General features: G+C 44.6%; 1 protein-coding gene across 4 annotated transcripts in view; it reads left to right on the top strand.

The window, feature by feature from the left end:
- Positions 1 to 20,676, top strand: part of PRKCD (protein kinase C delta) — a 55,994-nt gene that overhangs the window by 16,522 nt on the left and 18,796 nt on the right. For 2 of the 4 annotated variants that reach the window (XM_072649520.1, XM_072649528.1), the window contains 2 exons: positions 19,785 to 19,922; positions 20,368 to 20,567. In XM_072649520.1, coding sequence (XP_072505621.1) covers positions 19,808 to 19,922; positions 20,368 to 20,567 — 315 coding nt within the window. In that variant the 5' untranslated portion in view covers positions 19,785 to 19,807. Of the gene's footprint in view, positions 1 to 10,755; positions 10,848 to 12,708; positions 12,732 to 19,784; positions 19,923 to 20,367; positions 20,568 to 20,676 lie in introns of those variants that run through there. The other 2 variants (XM_072649535.1, XM_072649546.1) reach the window with 2 other exon arrangements.

The raw sequence follows: 20,676 nt of genomic DNA, 5'->3' as shown, positions 1-20,676 counted from the left end.
TAGAGATAAGGCTTTAGATGAGCCCCTCATTTTGCAGATAAAGGAACTGAGTCCCAAAGAGTTTTAGTGCCTTGTCCAAGGTCACGCAACCCAGATGTGGTAGAGCTGGGATTCAAATCCATCACTTCCCACTTTACCATCACTACTTATCTCATGAATATGGGGATGCAAAGTTTTTTCCTACTTTCAGATACATGTATATATGTGTGGTAACTTGACCAAAGCTTACCGGAGCTTGCCTAGCACAGGGTTCCTCAACCTTTTCTGTGTCAGGGATTTTTTAGGGCACTCTCTTGAAGCCCGTGGGCTCCTTCCCAGATTAAGGGAGTTTTTTGTTTGTTTGTTGTTTTTAATTTTATTTTTAAAAAATTTATTTAGTAATTTATTTTCCCCAGTTACCTGTAAAAACAATTTTAATATTTATTTTTAAAACATTTGAGTTCCAAATTCTCTCCCTTCCTCTGCCCCCACATTGAGAAGGCAAGCAATTTGATATAAATTTTGTATGTGTTGTCATGCGAAACACTTCCATGATAGTCACGTTGTGAAAGACTTCACTGTTTTCCGCTCCATACTGTTCCCCCTCCTATTTATTCTGCTTTCTTTCTCCTTTTACCCTGGCCCTTCTCAAAAGAGTTTTGCTGCACATTAAGGTTTTTAAAGGCATAAAGAAAAATCCACAAGATTAGGAAGAAAACCAGTTGTACTGAAACACTGTTATCAAAACACAAACACACAAATTCAGGGACCCTGGATTAAAAACTTCTGGCTTAAGGGCAGTTCTTTGGAACCTTCTTTACTTAAAAATAAGAATAATGAATGATCAGCATGTCAGATTATTGTCTGATTTCTATCCTTACTCTCCTAAACATTTGCATCAATTTTTAACAGTCCTTATTTATATTCTTTATTTGATTAGAGAACCAAACTCAAGTTACATGCAGCCATTGCATTCCTGTCAGAATGAATTAGTGGGGTTCAAATTACTGATTTTACTATATTTAATCAGCCAATCAATCAGTATAGATTTATTAAGCACCTACTATGTGCCAGGCATTGGGTTAAACTGGAGATGCAAAGACAAAAGTGAAATCATTCCTGTCCTCAAGGACAAGAAGAGGTAATATACATCTCTACGAATATATGCCAGATCTGTAAAGCTAAATACAGAGAGAGTAGTTAGCGGGGGAGGGCACTAGCACCTTGGGGAAGATGAGGAAACACTTCAGGTAGGAAGAAGACGAGTCTTCAGAAAAGTAATGGATTCTAAAAAGTAGAGGTAAGAGGGAAGCAAATTCTCATTAAAGGTAAGGAGGAGCCTGTCACTGGAAAGGTGATGGAGGTAAGAGATGAGGATTGGTAGGAAGGCCAGTTTGACTAGACCATGGAGTTCAAGAAGGGGAGTGATACAGAATGAGGCTGGAAAGGTAGGTTAAGACCAGGTTATGAAGCCCTCATTTGTGAAGCAGGAATTTCTATTTGATCCTAGAGAAAATAGGGAGCCACTGAAGTTTCTTGAGGGGGAATATGACATAATCAGACCTGTACTTAAGGAAAACTAGTCTGGCAGTTGCATGGAGGATAGAGTGTCCAGGGCAGAGATTTGCAACAATTAAGAGGTTATTGCTGTGGTCTAGCTGAGAGACTGATATGCACCTCAACCAAGTGCATGAGTTAAAAGAAGATGGATTCCAGAGAGATTGTATGAGTAGAAATGGAAAGTGATGGCAGCTGATTGGATACATGGGATGAGAGGGACTGAGGAGTCAAGACCAACACCCAAGTGAAGAACCTGGAGGAGGCTGAAGAGTGGTGGTTCCCTTGATGGAAAGAAGGGAGTTTGGAAGATGGATGGGTTTGGAGAGGAAAGAGAATGAACCGGTGCTTATGGGCCATCCTGTTTGAAATATACAAATAACCACTAGCATTTATATAGCACTTTTATTTGCAAAGTGCTTTGCATATAATTATCACAGTTGGAAAGAGGAGACCAGAGCTCGAGACACTGAAGCCAGATGTATAGATTCGTACCTTCCACGTTGTGACGCTGCCCATTGTGGCTTTGATATAGCATCAGTCGGCATAAGAAATTCAATGGAAATTTTGAGGGAGTTTTGTGGGAGCCGCAGACGACATACAAAGGCCAGCAGACAATACAGAAAAAGTTTAGAAACTCAGAAATGCATAAAATATATGTACAGTATTGTATAATATCAACCTTTTAATCTTTTAATACCATAGTAATTCAGACTTCGTCTGTGGTATAAAGGGAGGACCAAAAACTTTTACGTGGCTTTTCTAGATTGCAGCAGCACCACGTCCCTTACCACTGGGATATGGAAGGGGTAACTGTATTTGACATCTGGGAAGTGGGAGAAAACAGAGAAAAAAGAATTTCAGCATCCAGCAGAGTTCAGAAATGGGAAACACTATAAAATAAGGGGATTTGACTAGATGTTTCCCTTCAGTTCTAAATCTCTGATCTTAAATGTTAGTTCTTGGGATCCAGAGTAAGGATTACTGTCTGGGGTGGGTGGGGTGGCAAAAGTTATTCTGTGGGGTAAAGTTGAGTGTTAGAACCTGAGGAATATTAGTGGTTTAGGTCTACATTTGGGTCAGGGAGGTTGGCAATTAGGATGTGGGTGAGGACTGAGGGTTCTTGTTTGGAGAAAAGTCACAGTTATGGTCTTAGTTTGGCATTAGTGTGTAGGATCAGCTAGAGGTTATTGTTCGGAAGAAGGTTGGGGATTTGTGCCAGGTTAGGACTAGGGATTGGTATGAAGGCTGGAGATTTGGGGAGGGGATCAGTTCTGATGGGGGCATCAAGTCAATAAACTAGAGTTAGAGGTTAGGGTCTAAATATGGGGACCTAGGAAAGAAGGTTCTGTCCAAGGATGTTGGGGCCCCATGCATGGTATTGAGCTGTGGCTGGGTTTGTATTTCACAACATCCTCTGGAAGATTCTGAACACTTCTCTGCCCATGTTGGGTAAACAGAAGCAGCTGATCTGGGCAGTGACCCATGGACTGGGGATACTGTGAGGCCAGATCCGGTTTCTTGGCCTAGGCTCTCTGACAAGAGTTTGGTAGCTGTAGAAAAGGAGGAAGGGATGAAAGTTTGGGGGGTAGGGGAGGGAAAGGCTAGATTTTTTTTTTTATTGAAGTTTGGTCCCAAGAAGGCTGGGGGTGAATGAGGAATGGTTCTCCCATGAATTATGTGAAGAATTATGGGACTTTGAGGGGTTATTGTTAAAAGACAAACAAACCATCAGGTCACAAGATAGTTGTGGATGTGTGACAGCTCCATTTTGTCTTAGTGTTGTGGTCAGTCATGGGGTGACTCCCCTCTTTTTGAAGGTAGGCCTTCAAGAGATCCTCACTTGGAAATGATCTGTGGCAGCTCTGATTTCATCCTCTTACCTTTGCCTAGGGTAAGACTACAGCTAGCTTTCTCTTCCTGGACCCCAAGTCCATGTACAGGCTCTAGACAGTGGGCAAAGTCTCTTCTTAGCTTCACTGCTACCCTCTGCTGGCCCCCATCTTGGTCCTGAAAGCAACTATCTTGTTTCCCTTCCCCTAGAATCCGGAAATTGTGGCTTTCCCGTCTGCAGACTCCCTTTAGCCTCATCAGACTGGCTGGAAGTGCCCTGCATGGACTTTGTTTCATGCCATCGATGGGGGAGGCAGAACAGAAGGGAAACAGCTCCCTATGTCAGCTATATCCGGGCCACTGTACCTTGTGAAACTGGTCTCATTCCAGATGGCATTGCTTCCATCCTCCCATTCTCCTTTCCTCTCTTCTCCACTCTAGCTCCCCTTTTTCCTCTCCTCCCAATGGGGGCTCAGTTTCGCTCTGTAAGTGGAAAAACATTCATTTGAATATTTTCTTGAGAAAACAGTCTGATCCCTGAATGAGGGGGCGCCCTTCTGCTGTCCTTTCCCTCTCCCAGCCTTTCTGCAGAGCTGTCTCCATCCTGTTAAATGTTTCCCTCCCTTCCCCTCCTCCCCCAATTCATGTATTTCTGTGTGTCTTGTGTGTGTCTCTCTCCCTGGGTGGGCCCTTTCTCTCTCTCTCTCTCTCTCTCTCTCTCTCTCTCTCTCTCTCTCTCGTTCACTTTCTCAGTCTTTATCACTTTATTTTACTCCTTCCATCTTGGTGCCTTTCTCTGTGTCTCTATCTCCCTCCCCTCCTGTTACTTTCCGTGTCCCATACTTATAAACAGGGAGTACTTTTAAGGTCTGAAGATTTCCTGGAGTCTTTCCATTTTCCCTTTCCTTGAAAGTACTGGGGCTGTTGCTGCTGGAAAAGCCAGGGGAGGAGGGAAATGGGGGAGGGAGCAGCTGCCAGCATGGACAGTGAGTGCTCTTGGTGGTGGGCTGCTCCCCTGTGTAATCCCCTCCTCCACTGGCTCTGGATAGGAATGTGTGTATGCTAGTGAGTGTGTGTGGGTATCTGTGAACATCTATCTCTGGATGTGTGTGTGTGTGTGTGTGTGTGTGTGTGTGTGTGTATTACTGTATCTATGGGTACGTATATTTGTGTACATGTGTCTGTCCATGCACGTGCCTATTTATGTGTGTGTGTGTGTGTATGTGTGTGTGTGGATATCAGCATGTCTCTGTTAGTGTGGCTCAAGGAGAACCCCACAGAGGCAGCTAGTTCCAGGCCCCCCCAGCCCAGCCTCTGGCCAGTTCTCTCCTGCTGCTCCTTAACAGAGGCTGTTTTGTACTATGAGCCAACAGAGCTCCCTCCCACCATGAGAAGGGCTTTGTGTCCCCTAAGGGGTGGAGTGAAGAGGGGGTGAGTGTGCCCATCATGGAGGCCCTGCTTGACCCTTTTGCCTGGGCTGTGACAATGCTGGTTAAGCCCTTTGTCCTGCACAGGCAGCCAGCATGCGGTGCATGCCCTCAGCAGCCAGACTTTCTTGACCATTAGGTTTTCCACAAACTGGTCCTTTCTTCATCTTTCTTCCCTCCCTTAGCTGCTCCCTCTCACCATTCGTTGGGCTCTTTCCCTGCTTTGCTCATGTAGTTAGTACTGAGCGTCCTCCACTTTTTAGGACCTTGAGGACACGTGGCCCTCCCTCAAGGACTTTGGCTGAATCTAAACTTCACAGAACAAATTCCCTTAACAGAAAGATTTGTTCTGTAAAACTTGGACTCAGTCAAAGGGCCATACTCGAGGACCTAGAAAGTCCCATGTGACCCATCCTTGATTTTAGTTAATCCTATCATCTGTCTTTAGGGCACATTTAAGCCTTGTCTCCTGTGGGAAGCCTTCTCCAGCCAGCCCATGTGAATGAGCGTTGTGGCATGGAATTCCTTCTGTACTGTGTTCTGCTGCCCCTTTTACCCTGTAGGCTGTGACCCCTCCCCTCATGACAGGGTCCCAAATCCTCAGCTCCCTTGGGACAGGGCCCAGGTCTTATCTCCTATGTTCCCTTATACCTGGCTTCCTTGCCTCCTTTGAGGCAGTTCTCAAAGACAGCAGTTCTCAACACTTAGTCTGGGACTGAGGGTCCCCCAAAACCTTTCAGAGCACCTTCAGTGTCAGAGCTATTCATCATACACTAAGATGTCTTTAATTTCTAATATAATAAATATCTACAGATAAAAGCCACATTAACAAAGCTCTTTGGAGGGAGGGGAGATTTTTAGGCATGGAAAGGGGTCCTGAATCCAAAACGTTTGAGAACTGACCCAGAGACGATAGCCTCCGAACCATTTTCTAAGCAGCATCAGGCAGTTTACACACAGTAAGTTCCTTATACCACAAGATCACAAGTCCTGGTTTTTAGCAATATATCATACGTTGACATCTTATCTGCTTTCTGGGCTGTAGGGACTCATCGTTCAGTCATTTTTCAGTCATATTCTATTCTTTGTGACCCCTTTAAGGGTTTTCTTAGCAAAGATACTAGGGTGGTGTGCCGTTTCCTTCTCCAACTCATTTTGCAGATGAGGACACTGAGACAAACAGGATGAAGTGACTTGCCTAGGGTCACATAGCTAAGAAGTGTCCAAAACCAGATTTGAACTTGGGATGATGAGTCTTCCTGATTCCAGGCCTGGCATTCTATCCACAACCTCTCCTGCCTTCTCCTCCACCCCCAGCTACCCCATTTTGGGCATCCCTGAAGAACTCCCAAGGTCTTTTGGATTAAAGCCTATCCTGTGAAGGCCCAGCTCCCCCACCCCGGCACCCAGCCAGGCCGCTTCCTTCATCTCCTGGGATTGGGCAGCTCCCACTTGACAACCCGCCCACCCATCTGCTGGCTGCCTGCCTGCTTGGGTTGTTGCAGTTCTGCTCAGGGAGCTAGATGGAGCAGAAGAGCCAATGAGGGCTTCCCTCTCTGCTGTGTCCTGGCCACATGGAGGAAGGGAGGGAGACCTTGTTGTTCCCAGGAGCCCCCCTTCCCATGGTCATTCATAGGCTCTTTCCTGAGCGCCTCCTGTGTGCCATGCCCAACTTTGCTACAGGAGACTGCCAGGAAGATGGAGGACTCAGTCCCAGCCTTGGGAGCTCACCTTCCAGCTAAGGAGAGCTGCCAATAGGAGTAGTCAGAGTTCCCCTTTCATAGTGCTCTACAGTTTGCAAAGAACTCCAAAAACAGGCAGCCCAGGATCCATTGCTGAGGTATCCACTTCCATTCTAAGGGTCCAGAGGAATGAGAGGGAAAGAGAGAGAGAGAAAGAGAGAGAGAGAGAGACAGAGAGAAAGAGAGACAGAGACAGACAGAGAGAGAAAGAGAGATAGAGAGAGAAAGAGAGACAGAGACAGAGAAAGAGAGACAGAGAGGGAGAGAGACAGAGACAGAGAGATGGAGAGAGGGAGACAGAGAGAGAGAGAGAGAGAGACAGAGAGAGAGAGAGAGAGAGAGAGAGAGAGAGAGAGAGAGAGAGAGAGAGAGAGAGAGAGAGAGAGAGAGAAAGGGAGTTTCTGGAGTCTTCTCCTTCTCCCTTCCCTCCTTGCCTTTCCCAGAAAACTAGAGCAAATGTCTGCTGGTTGAGTATGTGAAGTTCCACACTGTCAGGATAAGGCATCACACACACACGTATGTGACAGTGTATGCAAGTATATGTGTATATATGTATATTTATGTGTATATATAATTTTTACTTATTTTGTTAGCTATTTCCCAATTACATGTAAAAATTTTTTTTTAACAATTTTTGAGTTCCAAAATTTTCTGCCTCCCTCCCACCCCTCCCCCTCCATGAAAGGCAAGCAATTTTATTTCAATGATACATGAGGTCATGCAAAACATATTTCCATATTGACTGTTGCAACCCCCCCCCACACACAAAATAAAACAGTAAGGATAAAAAAAATTTTTTTAAAGTGTATATACATATATATATATATATATGCATGTGGGTACATACATATATGCACTTATTAGTATGCAGGTACCTGTTTTCCAAAGGTAGTTATGTGGGTGAATGTGCCGATCAATACAGCAAACATTTCTTTTATTTTTTTAAATAGATTTATTGCTTCACCTCCCCAAGATCTCCCTGCACATTCCTCTCTCCTCTCTGGAGAACCATCCATTGTAATAAGTAGTTTTTCTTCCTTATTACATTTTTGAGTTGCCAATTGTCTCTCTCCCACCCCCTCGTTAGAGAAGACCAGCGTTTGGTATAGATAGATCTGGGAAACCATACAATGCCTACGTCCACATAGCAGATCTTTCTCTGAAGGTGGAGAGCGTTTTCCTTCATAGTTGCTGGAATGATCGCATGACTCAGAATAGCCCGGTCGTTCACAGTTACTCTTTGAACAATATTGTCTATACGGTGTTCTCTTGGTTCTGCTTATTTCACTTTTCGTTATTTCATACGAGATTTTCCATGTTCTTCTGAAATCAGCCTGCTTGTCATTTCTTACAGCTCAGTGGCAGCATTCCATCACAATCGTGCACCGTTGTTCAGTCATTCCCCAACTGACGGGCATCCCTTCGATGCCCAGTTCTTTGCCCACCACAGAGAGAACTGCTATAGATACTTTAGAACATTATCGGTTCTTTTCCTTTTCCCCAATCACCTTGGGAAACGGACCTAATAGTGGTATTGTGGAGTCCAAGGATGTACACAGTTTTGTAACTTTGGGGGCATCATGCCCAATTGCTCTCCAATTGGTTGGATCTGTTTACAGTGCTAAGAGCAGGAGCGGGTTCGTGTCCTCATTTTTCTGCATCCTCTCCAGCATTTGTTATTTTTGCCCATCTGCTCCTTGTGAGGTAGTCCCGCAGAGTTGTTTTAATTTGCATTTCTCTAATCGACCATGATTTAAAGCACTTTTTTCTTAAGGAATTATTTAAAAGAAAAAAAGTCAGCAAACTTATTCACCCGTGTTCCATGCCCATGAAATGCTGAGCTCTGCGGAGCCAGTGCCCAGTGTTTCCTCAGATCTCTGCTCCTAGGGCAGGCTCGGTCTTTTTTTTTTTTTTTTTTATGATTTTGCAATAGCACTTTTTGCAATTTTCAATTTTGCATTTCGATTGTTTTGTGGCTGTTCTTTCCATTTACATTGTTGTTGCATAGTATAGAAGGTAGCTATGAAGCTCAGCGGACGGAGCACGGAGCCTGGAGTTGAGGTAGACCTGAGTTCAAATCCAGCCTCAGACACTGACTAGCTGTGTAAGCCTGGGCAAATCATTTAACCTCTGTTTGCCTTAATCCACTGGAGAAGGAAATGACAAATCACTCTAGTATCTTTGTCAAGAAAGCCCAGGGGACAGTATGGTTCTTGGGGTCATGGAGAGTTGGACATGATCAAACAAGCCATCGTATACATTGTTTTCCTGCCTCAGCTTACTTTTCTTGCATCAGATGGTGCTTCTCTGAATTCATCATTCTTGTCCTTTCTTATAGCACCTACACTACATTCTATATATGACTATAGTGCCTTCCACTATATTTACCTATTATGATGTATTCAATTCTTCCTCAATCAGTGGGCGTCTACTTTGTTTCCTGTTCTCTGTGATGACAAAAGAAAAGCACCTACTATGCGCAGAGCATCGTGCTCGTGTCTGAGGGTAACTTGATACTTTTGTAGACATGTGATGTTTATCAATGCAGGTATTCCTTCCAGTTGGGGACATTACACTTCATCCGCACCTACTTCTCTTGTGCAACTTCTGCCCTGTCATCAGTCCTCCACAGGAAGTCCATTCAATATCAGGGCACTTTCCTCTAGATCTCTTGATGGTGGGTAGATACTGATAGAGCATGTGTCCCCTGGTTATCTGTTGACTGGCCTACCACCTCCTTTCCTAGTCATGCATCTCTCTGCTGACAATCTTCATGTTACTTCTCCTATTTATCCCCTCAGAGGTAAGCTCTTGTTGTCTGCTCATGCCTACCACGTACTCTTCCCTCGTCCTTTGGGCAGCTCAAAGTTTTAACCCTTTGGGAATTATGATATTCCATGGCTCGGACTGATTTGTAATAATAATTGACATTTACATAGCCCTTACTATGTGCCAGGTACTTTACAGTTATTATCTCATTTGATCTTCACAACAACCTCCCAATTTACAAATGAGGAAACTCAGGCAAACAGGGGTTAAGTGACTTGCACAGGGTCACACAGCTAGTAGTTGTCTAGGGGGTCTTCCTGACTCCAGACCGAGCATTCTATCCACTGTTTCACCTAGCTGCCTAAAGCATTGCTCTACAAATATTGCTGTTAAAAAGTTAGGTCTTTGACTCAGGGAAGATGTGCAGGATCACTAAAACCCCTACATACTGCTTCATGTGGGTTCTCAGTTCAGCTGACAAGTCTAGACAGAAGGCAGTGGCGGAAATCCCTTGAAGGTGGGAAGTGAGTGGTGTCAGGTAAGCTGGGTCCCCTCCACAGGCCAGACTTGATGGACTAATGGCCGAGGGAAGGAGGCTTTTCCCTTTTTCCTCTGACTTGAGCTGAGCTCAGCCCATCCTGCGTAGACAGATGAGAATTCTGGTTTTGGGTTGGGACTATGGAACTCTAAAGATGGGAGATCTCAGTGGTTCTTCTCTAACCTCAAGAGAAGTCCAGTTTTTCCAGGTATTGAGGGGATCAGAAGGGAGAGGAGGCCGGTGTCTGAGAGAAGTCAGACTTGGAGAATGAGTCATCCTTCTGAACCCCACCTGGTAGCCCTGGAGAGCGGGGTGACTGTGACCTATATCCAGGACATCTGTTGCTGTCCTTCCTTTGGGATTTCTTGCTCTCTCCATGCATTCGCTTTATCTCGGTTTCTGTGTCGAGCTTTTTCTGACCTCTTGCATTTGTTTGTCTGTGCTGTCTGTCTCTCCATATAATCTAGTGCCTCTTAGGTAAGGGCTCCTACTTTCCAGGCAGGGCCTCCAAGTTGCTAAGGAGAGTGCTTACCTCCTTATGAGAACCTCCCATGGACTCTAACCCTGTCAGGAGAACACACCCTCTGCAAGGAATTGTTTTCTGCTTGCTGAGAGAGTCTAGATTCCTTCTTCCCCTTTCCACCAGACTAGAGGAGAGAGACAGAGAGACACAGGCAGAGGCCAAGGAGAAGAAAGTCCAAAGAAACAGAGACAAACAGAGCAAGACACTAAGAATCTCACAGAAAGGGACAACTGAGACCGACACAGAAGGACATAGAGGGAGAATCCTGTGCAGAGGCGGAGATAGAATCACTGGACTTGATTGGCACATGGAGACGAGAGAGGAATAGAGGGGAATCAAGTAAGATAGACACACCAGGAAAAAGAAAGAGAGAAAGAGTTTCTGAGGTCACAGGCAAACATCTGATCTTTCTACAGAGATGCAAGAGTTTCTGGCTTGGGGTCATTGAAACCCATCACAGAAAGAAAGGGGTATTGGAGGTGAGTTTTGGGGGAAGGGCTGGAGGGGGCACTAAATTGTTCTGATTTCTGAAGATAGGAACATTCTCCTATCTCCTGCTTTTGTTGGCTCTGCTTGTGGGAGGGATTGAAATGGGGGTGGACAGTTATTTAGTTAAGAGATTACTTAGTAATGTGGGTGGAGTCCTACTGGCCTGGCATCTAAATTCCCACATTGATAGGGTTCTGAGAATGAAGTTGTTACTTGAGGATTCTAGGCCAGATTTGATTAGAGAAGCTTTAGAAGGATCAGCATGGAAAGTTCACATCAGGGTGTGTGTCTATGAAGGATGAGGAGGGCAGGGAGAGGGTTGTTATTAATATTTTAGAAGCTCTTCCCTGTATTATTTCTAAACTGGTAGAGTCTCTTTCCCTTTGTGAATACCCAGAATTGAAATCCTAGTTCTGAAGGAGAAGTAGGAAGTCTATGTAGGTGGTAAGACTGCTCTCACCAAGACTCTGGGATAGTCAGATTAAAGGACATGTGGCTCGCTGAGGCCAGGAAGGGCCAGAAAGATCTTGGAAGCCCAGGAATTGGGGCTTAGGTATTGGGGTGAAAGCTTATTTTGTTGTTGTTGAGTTGTTTTCAGTCATGTCTGACTCTCTGTGATCCCATCTGGGGTTTTCTTGGCAAAGATAATGGAGTGATTTGCTATTTCTTCCTCCAGCTCATTTTACAGATGAGGAAACTGAGATAAACAGGGTTAAGTGACTTACCCAGGGTCATACATACCTAGTAAGTATCTGAAGGTCAAATCTGAACTCAGTTGCTCCTTACTCCAGGACTGGCACTCTATACATTATACCACCTAGCTGATGGATATATGAAGCATATGTGTGTATATGTGTGCATGCAGAGGCATATAGGTATGTGTATTTGTGTGTATATACATATATGTATATATGTGCGTATACATGCGTGTTTGTAGATGTACATGCAACTACTCTGGAGTGATGCCTTTTGATATCACTCCACAAATGCAAATCAACCTTGGTCATATGCTTCAGCACATTTTTCTGTCACTGTGATTTTTATTTTTTTGTGATTGTGCCATCCCATAATTTGCAGCCATATGGCATCATGAGGACAATATTAATATTTTTTAAAATGTACTTTTATGGCAAAGAGCAGGTTGAAAGCATTGCATATGGCAGCTAAGTGGTGCATTGGATAGAGTCTTGGGCCTGGAGTTGGTAAGACCTGAGTTCAAATCAGATACCTACTAGCTATATGACCCTGGGCAAGTCAGGTAACTGCTGTCTGCCTCAGTTTCCTCATCTGTAAAATGGGAATAACAGCCTTTACCTCAGGGTGGTTGTAAGAATCAGATCAGACATTTGTAAAGCACTCAGCATGACGCCTGGCACGTAAATGTTGTTCTCTTTTCCTCTTCCCTGCACATTTCTTCAAGTTCAGCTCAGCCCAGTCTCCCCTTCACATTCAGTTTTGAGCCTAGTTGATTGCAGTATGTGTCTAAGATATATGTACCAATGCACTGTCATTGGGCTTCCGCTCATCAGCATGCTGGGTGATATGCATTTGTCATCCACTTGGTTTTTCAGTCAACTTTTATTAAGCACATACTGTGTGGCAGGCATGGTGCTACATGCTGGTGATGCAGAGAAAGGCCAAAGATGGCTCCTGCCTCAGGGAGCTAACTGTCTAATAAACAATTATTGTCCCATTTGATCCTCACAACAAACTTGGAAGGAAGGTGCTAACATTATTCTCATTTTACAGTTAAGGAAGTGTAAGGCAGACAAAGGTTAAATGAGTCACTGAGAATCATCCAATGAGGAAGTGTTTGAACTCAGATCTTCCTGACCTCAGGCCCAGCGAGGTACCGACCTTGTCACCTACACCGGGTAGGTAGGTTTGTTCTGAGTGGTCAGAAATATCCCTTAAGTGGCCGGATAGCATTCTAGGGCCCAACGAAGCCAGCACAGCCGTCCCCACAAACAAGAGATTCTGGAAAACCTTTCTATCTATAAGTAATCAATTTTCTGTATGTATTTTGCTCAAGGAATCCTCCACAACCCTGGTAAACACCTTTGGAGAGCATGTGTCTGTTTTATGCTTGTTAATTAAAAACAAAATGTTATTTTCATTGATGGTTTTTGTTTTGACGTCACCTCCACTCTCCAATATGTCCTATCCCTGTCCACTCTCCAAGAGCTCTCTCTTGTAACAAAGATTTGTTAAGACAGAGATAAGAGGCACTTCAGCAAAATAGCAGTTGTGTCTGACAGTCCATGCAAGATCTCATCCCGAAAGTCCCCTCCCGCTTCTGCCAAGGAGGAAGGAAGATGTTTTTCACTCATCTCCTCTGAGGTTGTGTTTAGTCATGATAAACAGTGTGCAGTTTCATATTTTTGTACTTTCTGTTTGCGCTGTTTTAGTCACTGTATGTGTTTTTCCTGGTTCTTTTAATCAACCAACAATAGTTACAAGCACCCACCAATAAAAGAGCGGGTCCTTGTGTTGGTCCCTTATCTTCTGCTGGAGAGAAGGGTCTGTAAAAGCAGGCCCGTTCCCAACTCATGTTTTCATTAGGGATGTTCTTGATGCTTTGACCACACTAATAAAAATTTTACAGAGGTTCGAAAGTAGACCGTGGATTAATAGTTACTGAGAAGTAGTGTTGGGGGCAGGGAGTGTGTTAGAACTAGCCTGATTTTTCCATCTTTTTATTCTTTCTTTCTTGGAGAGTTTTAAAAACCTATTTCTGACTGCTTTTAAGACTGTGTCCTGTCACCTCTGTCTCTGTGCTTTGGTCAGGTCTGGCTATTTTCCCTGATTTCATGTTCTTGGGTACCATTTCTGCTTCTTCACATGGCACACCAGGGACTGAGATGTTTGAGTCCAGATAGCGTGAGTCATTGAGGAGATTGCTAGGGAAACATGGACAGGTTCATTCCGTTTCATGTATATTTGTTATTCTCCTTCCAGTTTCTACTATAAATGCTTTTGGGATAACCTGGTTTAATGGGGTCTCATATTAACTTTTCTGCAGGCTAATTATATCTTCTACTAATTTCAAGTGTCTTATGAGACCATATCTCTCATATCATTTTATCTTTCTGTGTAAGCTGTTGCAAAGGAAGGTATGTTCCAGAGCAGGGTGACCTTGGCAACCACCCCTTGTCTCTTTAGCAGTAGTGTCTCTAGACTCTTGGATCCTTCATGGGACATGTTTTAACCATGTCTCATGGTAATAATCAGTCAATGTCTTTATGTTAATCTATTTTTCAGAAGAATCAACTTGTCTGGATAGATTAAGCTGAAGTTATAATTGCATGGAGGGATGTCTTCCATCTTTAGCCTTTCTTTTAATCTGGTATTAATTTCTACCTTTGTATTGACAAATTAATCATCTGATTGCCCACAGACTATGATTCTGAAAGAACTCCAGTTATCAGTAACTTGCTGTTTCCTGTCTGTTAAGATATAATCACTTTTTCTCTACTATAAGATAAGGGGAGTGGCTTAGGGGATCCCCAGCTCAAAATTTGTGATCCTATGTAGAGCAGCTGCACCATGTCACACCAGTAATCTAATATCTATATTGGCTATCTTGTGAGTTGCAATTAAAATACTGTGTTAAACCCAATGTGGTTGACACCTCGGTGGTCTTGAGCATTGTCTCAACCACGGTTGAGATCTTCCGGGGCTAGAAGAAGATGTGAAAAAAAAGAGGAGAAACATTTGTCAGTAGTTTATGGAAAACAAGTTCTCGTAATAAAAGTATTGTCCCATTAAAAAAGATAGGAGTTTCACTTTTCATGATATTGTTTGGCAGTCTCCATATCCAATGTCTTCCGACTGTACAGATGTAAGACTTTGAGTGATTCCCCTGGCCTTTGGGCTCTTTCATTTCTTCATTTTCAGTCTTGTTTTTTTTCCAGCTTTTTCCTTTATCCTTCACTGTGCCTGCCTCCAGGCAGTACAATGTAAGCTCCTTGTAAGCTGTTTTCATTTTTATTTTTCTATCCCCAGAATCTAGCACAATGTACAGCATACAGCAGGCACTTCATAAATTAATTAAAATGAATGAAATTCACATTGAAGTCATTTATTGAGCTGTAATGATGAGTTGGTTTGGAGGATCCTGCCAAGTTCCTCACCTCTAGAATGACATCTACAATAGATGTAGGTTCTTTGCAGGATCTTTGTACGCTCCTCCGAAGTACAGTCCGTTCAAGTGAATTCCTGAGTTCAAATCTGGCGTCAGACACTTACAAGCTGTCCCTTGGGCAAGTCACTTAACCCTGTTTGCTCCTTTATAATCAACCAACTATATTGTTACAACCAAGCAACAGTAAAAGAGTGGGTCCTGTGCTGGTCACTTATCTGCTGGAGAACATGATCTGTAAATGTAGCAGTTTCCTCATCTGTAAAATGAGCTGGAAAGGGAAGTGGAAAACTGCTCCAGTATCTTTGCAAGGAAAACCCCAAATGGGGTCACAGAGAGTCAGACAAAACTGAAAGGACCGAACCACAACAGACACTGTGAGGAGAGATGACCTAGCTCTGTTCTGTAAAGTTATTTCTTTTTTTCTTGAAAACACAATGAAATCACCTTCTTTACTCACCTCCTTGAGGAGAACTTGTGGGTTCATCCTTCCATTCAGATGCAGCTTCCTTATGTGTTCTGGTTTCATTTATAGTGAGTCTAGTGAGAATTAGGAGTTGGTTAGGTGGTGCAGTGGCCAGAGGCCTGGGTCTGGAGTTAGAAGACCTGAGCTTAAACCCAGCCTCAGTTACTTAGTAGGTATGTGACTCAGTTTCCTCACCTGTAAAGTGAGGATCATGACAGTATTTACCTCCCAGGATTGTTGTCAAGATCAAAGAGATAATATTTGTAAAGTGTTTAGCACAATGCTATAAATCCTAGTTACTACTAGAGAATCCACAACCCTCCAGTTCATGATGAGGTATCAGAGTAGAATTTCAAAGGTTCGAAAGTAGACCGTGGATTAATAGTTACTGAGGAGTGGGGTTGGGGGCAGGGAGTGGATTAGAACTAGCCTGATTTTTCCATGTATGTATCTAAGATAGTTATTACAAGGGTTAATTTTTTTTTTGCTTTAAAAATAGACTTCGTTTCCTCCATTTTGCTTCCAAATTTCTTCAGCCTTTCTTTATCCTGGGGACTCTCCCGTAGACCAGCGCCTCCGTACTCTGTCAGCATAGCTTCTGTTCCTTTGTCTTCTGCAGCCAGGTACCTCTGGTGGGCATGGGGCTAGATGTTCCAAGTTCTAGAATTGTGTGATTAACACTACAGCAAGCCTAACTGCTTTGCCCTTGGAAGTGACTAGGCAGTACCTGGAGTGACTGGACTGTGACTCAGGGAAACAACAGGAGGGAGAAGAGGGAGGGGTGGAGGAGGGAAGAGGGCTGTGGGTCTACCCATCAATGCTGAAAAGACTGTAAGCTTCATCTTTGTACTGTCAGATCCGAGTCAGAGGGGGTGCAGTGGAGGGGGACTTCCCTTCCTCTCTTTCCCTGCCCATCCCTGACTTTCAGGCTGTTCTCATAAAATTTCTTTTCCCTTTTGAGCTTCACTGAGGTCTTCCTCAGATGTCTCTTTGTGGCCTCGAGGCGACCTTGGCTTCTCAAAGACTATGCCAGCAGAGGGCAAGCCCTGACAGGTCCTACCAAACTGGAAAAGCTTTGGGGATGGGCCCAGTGAAGGACTGTGTGTGAGCCTAGCTAAGTGCCAAGAGGCACCAGGGAAGGAAGATTTTTTTGACCATGGCAGCTCATAAAATTGCCTGTTGAGGTATGAAGGGGCTAGCGTTGAGTTAACTGGAAGAAATGCCCACTTATGAAATAACTGCCCTTGGAACATTGTCTTCAAAGCTCTCCTGAGTATCTGCAATTTGAGGCTACCTGATGTTTGGGGGAAGGTCACCTGGATAAACCAAAGAACTTTATGTTGAGATTTGAAAGTAATATCCCAGGCAAAGTTTAATTGAAATAATTAGTCTTCTCTGAAGACAGGTGGGCTGCGTGGTGAAGAGAGGTCTGTCCTGGATCATATTAGGGGGAGGGGGACAAGGAAACCAATCCAGTAAGAAACACCACTGAGGGTTGATTATAGTCTTATCCTCCAGCCCCAACACCATGCCATCACCCTCTTTCACGTCTCTCTTGTTTCTCTTCTAGGATTGGGGGCCCCTGTATTGCTGATCCATGATCTCTTTTCAAGATTAGCAACCCCATCTTTGTCACCTGTCCCTGACTAAACTGACCCACTAACCTCCCAAGCCTATCCATCAGTGCCATACTTCTTCAAACCCAGTCTCAGCTTCCCAAGACAACCCTTCATTGGACCCTCCAAGTCATGATCTCCCCAGAGCCCACACTGGTCCCTTACATTCCCCAGATCCTTAGGAGTCCCGAGGTTCCCTGCTGTCCCCCAAACTCCTTTCATCTCCCAGCCCTCTGGCTTCCAAATCCTTTCTACCATAATTGTCCCAGGAGATGAGTGGTCAGAAGCCAGGGAAGAGAACTGGAGGTGCTCCAAACCTGACTGCTACCCCCAGAGGTGAAATGTCCAATATGTATCAGGAATTCTTAAACGAGGGTCCATGTATAGATTTCAAGGGATCTGTGACTTGAATAGGAAAAGAATTACATCTTTATTTTCACTGACCTCTGACTGGAATTGTGCATTTCTTTCAGTTATTTATAAAGCATTATTCTGAGAAGTTATCTATAGGCTTTGTCAAACTGCCAAAGGGGTCCATGACACAAAAGAAGTTGAAGAATCCCTGCCCTAGAAGGTCCAAGGCTAGGTTTCCTTTGCTTCCCTGACCTCGAAGTCTTGGTCAAGGGAGCCTTTGGCTTGGTTCTTTCCTGAGGGAAGAGCCCTTGGTCCTCCCATTGAGTTTATTGTAGATTTGATAGATTCTTTCTAGACAATGAGGTTACTTTGAGCCAGTTCCACCCCATTCCCCTTCCACCCTCACCCCCTCATTTATCCAAGACTGGAGTATAATCACAGCTACGGATTTCTAATGAAGTCCAATGTCCTTTCCTATGAGGAAATAGCCAAGCATCCTAGAAGCAGGAATCTCAAACTCACCCACTATTTGCTAAGTTACCTCATTTATCAGCTGGGCAGCAAAGTGGTTCAGTGGGTCCAGTACTGGGCTTGGAATCAGAAAGATGTGAATTTGAATCTGCTCTCAGACAACAAGGTTGTCATGAGAATCAAATAAGAATATCTGGAAAGTGCTTAGCAGTATTCCTGGCATGGACGAGGTGCTATGTACATGCTTCTCCCCACCCATCTCTATTTATACTGTGTAACTGTCAAAGGGACAAGGGACTATATAATATGACTTGGTAGGAGTGGTAGTAAGGGAACAGGGTTGTAAGCAGCCCAAACTGGAAAGAACTAGTTTCCAAAGTCTAGGTTCTAGTCCTGGGCCTGCCACTAACTGGCTGGGTGACTTTCTCTGAACCTTCATTCTGTGAAATGGGGATAATCATCCCTGGCTTCCTTCTGTCGTGGGCTCTTGTGAAAATGTTGAGTAGGAAGGGACCTCATAAGTCCTCTAGACCTGTCCCATTGATATGCATGCTGTGGATACGAGAAGACTTTGGGAAGTACAGAGTGAGGATGGATGAGTGGGTCCGAGGCTCTTACTGTTATTTCTATCTCTCAGATGGGGAGACCAGCCTGGTGCTTAGGTCTCTGCTACACCAGCCAAAGAGAACATGATTCCATCTCCCCATTCTTGGTCTTGAAGCCACCCTCATGACCTGCCCTGAGTTTCCTAGCTTAGAGTCCTCTCTCAAACCTTCTTAAACTTTCTCAGGGGCTGTTGGGTCTTCCATAGGATTACAGGAGCTAAGATTTAGAAAGAAACTTAAGAGATCATCTAGCCCATTCCCTTTATTTTGAACAGCAAGAAACAGGCAAAGAGAAATTCAGTGATTTGCCCAAGGTAACACAGATGTGAGAGAAGGCAGGAAGCATCAGACCTTCCCCATGGCTGTCTCCTTGTCAGAGGGCTGTCACTTTGAGCATTGAGTTGATTCATTTAAGGGAGCCCTCCCAGTATTCCAAGTGCTCCCTGGGCCTTGCCGAAGCACAGTATTTCCCAGTTGTATGCCTCCATGATGTCTGCCTTCCCGCCAGTGGTCATGGATCAGCTCCTCTCCTCCCCTTTGCCCTTGCTCCCCCCACCTCGGCCTTCTGTCAGGACCAGCATCTTCACCATTTCCTGACTCAGTGAGATGGCACTGATGATAAAAATAGTAATAGCTGACGTTTGTGGAGCCCTTCAAGGCTCTAAAGTTGCTTTCTCCACAACATCTCTAGGAAGTCAGCTGTACAAGTATTACTGTTTTTATTTTACCCCAAGTCTGGGGAAGCTGTTTCTGGATTATAATCACAGCTAGCCAGGGCCTGACCCAGGCCCTGGACCCAAAGCTGGAGCTCTGTCTACTGTGCTGGGACTGCTTTTGGCCTTAGAATTATTGAATTTCAGAGCTAGAGGACTGCCTGAGAGACCGGTTATTCAAACCCCTCATTTTACAGATGGGAAAAGAGGGAGGCAGTGTGACATTGTAGAACTAGAAGAGAACTGGGGGTCAGATGACAGGTTCAAATTTCAGCTCAGCTTCTATGTTCATCACTCTCTGAGCCTTAATTTCCTCATTTCTAAAAAAGGAAAATATTAAACAAAACAGTGCCCAAAGTATCTTTATAATTGTTCCTTTGAGTGATTTCCTCTAGGTCCCACAGCCGGTTATGTCAGAGCTAGAATTAGAATCCAGATCTTCAGGTGTAAGGCTTTTTCCATTACACCACTCATTGTTTCCTTTCGTCCTTCTTCTCAGCCATAAATACTCTTCCCTTCTATTCTTGCCCCCGAAAGCAAATCTTACTCTTTCCCTAACAGGTGTGTGACTGGGGTGCTCAGCCATGGCCCCATTCCTACGCATCTCCTTCAATTCCTATGAGCTTGGATCCCTGCAGTCTCCTGAGGAAAACTGTCAACCATTCTGTGCTGTCAAGATGAAAGAATCACTGACCACAGGTAAGAGGTAGCCCTTCCTGAGACTTAGCTGCCGGAGGAGGGGCCTCACAATCACAAGGTCCTGGAGGTGGAAGTGAATAGGTAGGGCATCTAGGCCAACCTTGCTGCCTCAGAATTCTCAGGCCTGGGAGACAGGGTGGGCCAGAAGGAAGGGACAGTTCAGGATCAATGAACCTGCAGGGGCTCACAGACTGCCCTTCGTTTACCAGGCCCCTTCCCTTTGAGCCTCCCATGCTTCCTGGTAGCTGCTGGGGTGGGGCTGGGCAATGGTGGAGATCTTGCTTCTAATGAAGTTTGCAGGTCGTCCCTGGTGGATAATTAGATGTGGCCAGAGTGAGTTAGCAAGAGCTAGCTGGTGGAGAGATACTTTTCTGGGAGGGGGCAGTGCTTGAAGATGTGTTCATCCTGTGTCTCCCCACCTCACCGCCAACTATGTGGACCTTAGAGAGAGGGAAGACGCTGGTTCAGAAGAAGCCCACGATGTACCCAGATTGGGCATCAACATTCGATGCCCACATCTACGAGGGACGGGTCATCCAGATTGTCTTGATGAAGGCAGCTGAGGAACCCCTGTCAGAAGTGACTGTGGGCGTGTCTGTGCTGGCTGAGAGGTGCAAGAAGAACAGCGGCAAAGCGGAATTCTGGGTGAGGGGGTGAACTCAGGGGTGATGGAATCATCAGGGTTGGGCACTCTGTGTGCAAACCCATGAATGAGTGTGTGTGTGTATGTGTGAACATTTGAGCTGTCTCTGTG

The sequence above is a fragment of the Notamacropus eugenii genome, chromosome 1 (assembly GCF_028372415.1).
Source record: "Notamacropus eugenii isolate mMacEug1 chromosome 1, mMacEug1.pri_v2, whole genome shotgun sequence".
In the NCBI taxonomy this organism is placed as follows: Eukaryota; Metazoa; Chordata; class Mammalia; order Diprotodontia; family Macropodidae; genus Notamacropus; species Notamacropus eugenii.
The sequence above is the reverse complement of the archived record's forward strand: the minus strand, read 5'-3'. Positions and strand labels throughout refer to the sequence as shown.